This window comes from Wasmannia auropunctata, unplaced genomic scaffold (genome assembly GCF_000956235.1).
Source record: "Wasmannia auropunctata unplaced genomic scaffold, wasmannia.A_1.0 LD336090.1, whole genome shotgun sequence".
In the NCBI taxonomy this organism is placed as follows: Eukaryota; Metazoa; Arthropoda; class Insecta; order Hymenoptera; family Formicidae; genus Wasmannia; species Wasmannia auropunctata.
In genome coordinates this window covers 31,113-37,686 of record NW_012026800.1, presented here as the reverse complement: position 1 = coordinate 37,686, position 6,574 = coordinate 31,113, and the positions used below count along the sequence as shown (strand labels likewise).

Below are 6,574 nucleotides of genomic sequence, written 5' to 3'. Positions count from 1 at the left end.
AAGTTAAAAAGTAAAATTTTAATTTTTAAATTATACTTAATAATATCTTTCTTTCCTTGTTATTTTTCTTTATCTGCTGTTTTCTTATGTTTGCCGAAAATAAAAATGATAATATATGCGATAAAAGTAACGAAATATCATGCTATTTAATTATTTAAGGCTTAATTGATAACAAAAAATTAAAATTTAAACATCATCATTATACATATATGTTATCTGTATAATGTATTGTTTTATATAAATGTATTATTAGATATTATAAATTCGAGGCTTTGTATGCATAATTTTTATGCATATTCTTATATAATATTTATTTATGGCATTGTACATACCTTTATAAGAACTTATATTCATTTGGTTAAAAAACTTGATAATTTCCGCCTGGATTAAGGACACAAACTAGCATCTTTGGATGTGGTATCATTATTTACAAATGTTCCCACAGACATGGCTATTAATTGCATTTCGAAGAGGTGGCATCTAATTTCAAAAAGCACATTAATTCCATATGATGATTTCATCGCGGCGATAAAATTAGTTTTGAATTTCATGTTTTTTGTTTTTAATAATGTTTATTACAGATAGATTTTTGGCACACTTATGGACTCTTTACTTACCCGAAATTTCTTACAGTAGCTGATTTAATTCTCCAGGATATTGAGAGTGAACTAGTTAAATCGTTGCAATTATCCTTTTATTTTCGTTATGTAGATGATATTCTTTTGGCATTTCATTCCAATATATGCTGGAGAAACTCTAGAAGTTTTTAATTCTTTCCACAAACGTCTGCAGTTTACTATGAAAGTGAATGAGAATGAACGTATTAATTTTTTGGAAGTCACTGCCATTATTTCAAACAATAGAATCCAATAGAATCCAATTCGATTTATATATAGAAAGTCTATCTTCTCTGACATATTTATCAACTTTTTTTAACACCATCTTCTTATAATTAGCCATAAAAAAGGCGTCATTTTCGGTTTAGTAAATAAAATAATCCTTCTTTCCAATCCACGTTTTCATGAACAGCATATATCTTACCGATATACAAATTTTGCTAAACAATTATTATTTATCCGTTACCCTTTATTTTTAATACTATCAGGTCTCGATTAAATTCTCTTTTTATTAATAAGACACAACAAAACCTTCATCTAAAGATACATTTAAAGAGATGTTCATTTTTCTTTATATTAGTATAGTATATCTGAAAAGTTTATCAATATTGCGAAATAAATGTAACATTAAAACAGGTTTTTTGATTCAGAAAAATTACAAAAAATTTTATAAAAACGGGGAAGGATATGTTAGAATCTTGAGCATAAAACAATGTTATGTATATAAAAAATTTTATAAAAACGGGGAAGGATTTGTTAGAATGTTGATCATAAAACAATGTCGTTCATATATCGGTTATTGCGAAGAATATCACGACATGTCTCGGAGATTCCCGACTAAAATATTATTTTTCGCTATAAATTTCTTTATAGATTAGGAGGGGAGGGGAATTATATAGATGCGTATTAACATTGAAAGATATTAAATTGCTCATCAATTTAATTGTTTCAAGTTGCCGGTTCATAAAAAGAGCTGTGTTTCAAGATTGACAAACCGTGCGACGCAGATCATGTGTGGTTGGATATTGTACATAAGAATTAATTCACACACCCATGTCAACACTCTCTAAGGCAATTATTTCACATTTGATTATAAAAAAAATCTTACAGAAGTAAAAAATTCTAAAAATATAACTTAAATGGTATGCATCTTTGTATTTCCATTGAAGGATCCTTCTATTCCAAGTGATAATAGTTTTAATTTTTTACAAATGTGTTACTTTGCTCAATCCAAGTGATGACTAATTTTTGTATCCATTTAATTCTTTCTATTTCAACTCAAGTAGTAACAATTACTTAATCCTTTAAAATATTTACATCACAAAATTGTAATACGTACCAAATTACCTTATTCAACTCATATATTACAACAAAGAATTAAAGAAGTAAAAGTACAAAGTGAGAGAATAAATTTTTTATGTAAAAAACATTGGCGCTGATAAAATGTTTTTATTCAATTTAACATTTAAAAATTGTCGATGTACTTTGTTACTCTCACATTATTTACATTGTCTTCTTTATTTCATCTAGCATAGCATACACGCACACACACACGCACGCACGCACGCACGCACGCACGCACGCACACACGCACGCACACACACACACACACAATGTGCAAAATTTAACCAATAGCAACCTCCCTATGGTGTACATTAGGCAGATAATGCTAATGCTGGTAGTATAATTAAACAAAAATGGAATAATATAAACTTTGATAATGTAACTCCGCAAAAAAAATTGTACAAAGCTTTACTTTCTTTTAATTTAAAAACAAAAATTCAAACTTTACGATGGTTATTATGACATTTGTGATAAAAATTCATTTTCCCGTAGAAAGCGCCAAATTATGCAACTTTATGAAGATGTAACGTCCTTACTTTTGAAAAGCGAGAAGGGAAAGATAAATCCAAAATTTATCAAAAACTTTTTTAAATACAAACTCTACCCTTGAGAATAAAGAAGAAAACTTTTTGATACGATCATTTTTCGCAAAGTAATGCGAAATTTGTATATAAATTTAATTACCTATGCGATAATTTTGTTGACGAATGTAAACTTTTAATAAGTAACAATGATTATAATAATAAGTTTGTACCTTGGTACAATCGTCGGCATCAGTTTATTACATGCTTTACTTTCTCTCGAAAGTTCGTTCGTGTCGGAAAGCGCGCTTAAAATTAATTATTCGTTCCAGTGCTGTCGTACTCATTCACTTCATACAAACGAGTACAACTATTCTACCTAGAAAATTCTCTAATCGAATGATTATAAGACTAATTGTTTTTCTTTAGCGTGGCTTATTTATTACGCAGAACGTTCATCAAACGATGCAAAGATGATCGAGGAAAAAGGGTATACGAGTACATTAAACGTCGCATCAGACTCGCACAATACGAATCAATAGATATTTTCGCCGTTTTTCACGGAATGTCTAAAACACAAAAAACATTCCGTCGCGATGATATTTAATTCACATCAATCATCGGGTCTTATCAAATATTACGTTACAATATAAAATCTTGAGTTTTACTATAATAACATATTTTTAAAAAGTGACGAAGAAATTTATAAAACTTTACCAACCAACAAGAGATTTCTCAGCAAAAAATTTAATATAAAAAATCTTAATTACAACAAATCTAAAAATTGAAACGAATAAGAATTAAAAATTATCCAAATATGCCCTCTTTTCTTCTACTGCGCGTGAAGAAGTTTTCAAACAGCTTTCGAACACGTGGAAAAAGTATTCTTCATTTTTTCCCCCCATAATAATGTGGCGATATGTACAAACGTTTCTATAAAAAATGGACAGAATAAAGCACAAACTAAAACGCCGATTCGTGAGGGAGGAAAGCATACATTGTACAATCACATGATGTATGTATGTACATTAAGGTGGACTTTATTTATACTTGGTGAAAAATTTTTTCCGAATTTTTTTCACGACGCCTCCCAAAGTTGTTCCATTTGGTGAGAAAAAAAATTGTGTAAAAGCTGAGCTCGATCGGATAACGGAAAGACGTGGCACAATCCTGTTAAAGTTGAAATAAATATTTTTTTTACAAAAAATGGGGAAATCCTGTAAAAAGAATTCTGAATAAAGATTAAATGATTTTCTTAGTAAATGTTAACTAATGATGTTTTTTTAATAAATATAGTATATTTGAATCGTATTTTAACAAAATATATCGTATATATATATTATATATGTGTATACGAAATATATTATATTTTTATATTTATAAGCAAACAGGAAAATAAAGATATCATATATTGTTTGCATCTATATATTTTACAATCCATTGTAATATTTAAATCTGCAATTTTATAAATCCTTAATAAGAGTAAATTTTGGACATTTGGATACTGAGTTCTTTAATGTGATACGATATGAAAAATGAATTGTTTTTTCTCCTCATCTCTTGACAAAATTTGATTAAAATCCTGCATAAGCTTAACTTTTCGTTCTGCTGTGTCATTTACGACTTTAAGCGTTTTCACAATTTCCATATCAATTTTATATCAATTTCATTGAACAAGCTGCAATTACTTTTTTTAGAAAGTTTAGGAGAAAAATGTCTATTCGTCGATAGTTTTGAATTATAAAGTTTTCATGCACTAAATTTTAAAAATATAAATCATAAATCTATACTAAAATAAAATTTAAAAGAATTTTAAATTAAGAGTTAATTCACTCAGATGTTTTTCTCTTTTTCTCTCTTTCTTTGAAGCACATTATGGAAATATTGCCATTTAATATTTGTAAAAAACAAACTTGATATTTACAAAGTGTTCCCAGAATTAATTTAAAAACTTCAAGTTAGATATATGTGCCACGTCTTCCCGTTGTCCGATCGAGTTCAGCTTTTACACAATTTTTTTTTTCATCAAATGGAACAACTTTAGGGGGCATCGTGAAAAAAATTCAAAAGTCAAAAATAAGGTCCACCCTAATGTACATACATCGCGCGCGCGTGTTCGTCGAGGCACAAAATACCTCTCGTATTTGGTATTCGTTAATCTTTAATAACAGATTACTTAACTAATTCATACAAAAAAATAAAAGGTAACATGAGCTCAAACTATCTCGTGTCCGGGCAAACGCGATTTTGTTACGCACAAATCTGACTCACTATAGTTCGAAATTTGGTATGATATAAGAGCTTCGTCTCTTTTGTACAAATTGTTTGCGGAAATGAAATGTAAATTTTGGCAGTTTAATTTCATCAGTATGCGACGTAAAGCGTGTGTCCTTATCTATTGATGAATATTCGCTTACGCCGACACTTCACGGCTGAAAGAGTTTCTCATTGGGCAAACAGAGTGCTTCGAAAGAAACGTACAACATAGCGAGTAAAAAAATTCCTACGAATAAATATCTCTTGTTCTAAGCTGTGTTAGAACATCCAAATTGTTTTAAAATGGACATATCAAGGCCAATTTATTATTATTATTATTATTATTATTATTATCATTATCATTACTGATCCTGTCACCGATCTTTACTTACCAGACTCGCTGTACACATGGACACCGCGTAGTAATCAACGTTCTGGTGCGATTGTTGATTTGCAGATAATCTAATATATAAATTAATCTTCTTTGTAATCGTCTTGCAGCATATGTGACAGGTATTCAGTTGTTCGGCGCAGTGTTCACATGCGCAGTGCCCGCATAAAAAGGCGACGTTACGACGGCGTTCTACACAGATGTTGCACATATTTGCCTCTCTAAAATCCGCGATTGTAGTCATCAAATAATTTAACATCTGAAGCCTGATCTGGAGCATAAGTGGTTCCTGATTGTTGTCCTTCTCCCTGTCACTGATCTCCTCTTTCCGTTTACTCTCTGATGATACGTCCTTCGATTTATCCGGATTGAAGACCTCGTCTGTCGCCAGCTGACCGTCTAGAAAAATGTGCAAAAATAATGTAAAACGTTAGCTTACAATTTCTACGGGATTTTTCACAGCTATAATTTGTTACGCAGAATATCTCTCTGGTGCAACAAAAGTTTAATTCACTAAAATTCCTTGTTTAGTTTAGATCATTTACAAACCCAAGTAGCATTGTCTAGCTGGATTGGCTTTGACAGCAAAAATGTGGCTAGTTTAACGTCCCACCAGCATTAAATACAGCTATTTGGTAAGAAAAGTTATTTTGTTGGATTTTTAATTGCAGGAACGTTTTAATAGCTAATGAAAAAGTCAAAATCTAGCTACAGCTATTTTAGCTGTATTAATAGCTGTAAAGTCGCTATGAAAACTATAATGAAAGCCAAAATTCAACTTTAGCTATTTTAGCTGTATTAATAGCTGTAAAGTCGCTGTGAAAACTATGTACATACATCAAGCGTGCACGTGTACCGCGTACCGCGCATGCGCATGGATAGAAATTAAAATAAAGCCAAAATAGCTGTAATTTGGCTGTAATTTGTATGTCATAAAAAAGCAGAGTAACCTAACTATCAGTTTTATTTTAAATTTAATATGTATATTAACATGGTCATTCAGATTGATGCGTTCACTTAAGCGACTCAAAAATTGTTACGTAGGGATATGTATGTAAGATTTGTAATCAATGTACTTATGAATTTGCATCCGCGCTTATATATTTAGATGTACGTTATAAAGATGTAATATTTGAAATAATTAATTAATCTTTAAATTTGATTTAAGTTTAGTGAGGCAAAGATTTTAGATTGTCCGCGGTTCAATTCCAGATAAAACAAAATTTAACAATTTTTTTTTCAATATTGTTACATAGTTTTAAATTTAAATTTAACTTTTATTGAATATTAATTATACAGGGTGTCTTTTAATAGGTGTATCACCGCTCATGGGTAGATAGAATGGACTAAACTGAATCGAAAAGTCCTCTACCATTTTGCAAAATTCGCAATATTTAACGAGATATTAATTTTTGAAACTGAGTCGACAAGGCACACAGGGGATA

General features: G+C 30.1%; 1 protein-coding gene across 1 annotated transcript in view; it reads right to left on the bottom strand.

Annotated features, from left to right (window-relative positions):
- Positions 1-4,985: 4,985 nt before the first annotated feature.
- Positions 4,986-6,574, bottom strand: part of LOC105448002 (E3 ubiquitin-protein ligase MIB1-like) — a 5,933-nt gene continuing 4,344 nt past the window's right edge. Inside the window, exons 6-7 of the mRNA XM_011686359.1 lie at positions 5,131-5,528; positions 4,986-5,012 (exon numbers count right to left, since the gene is read on the bottom strand). Coding sequence (XP_011684661.1) covers positions 4,986-5,012; positions 5,131-5,528 — 425 coding nt within the window. The remainder of the gene's footprint in view (positions 5,013-5,130; positions 5,529-6,574) is intronic.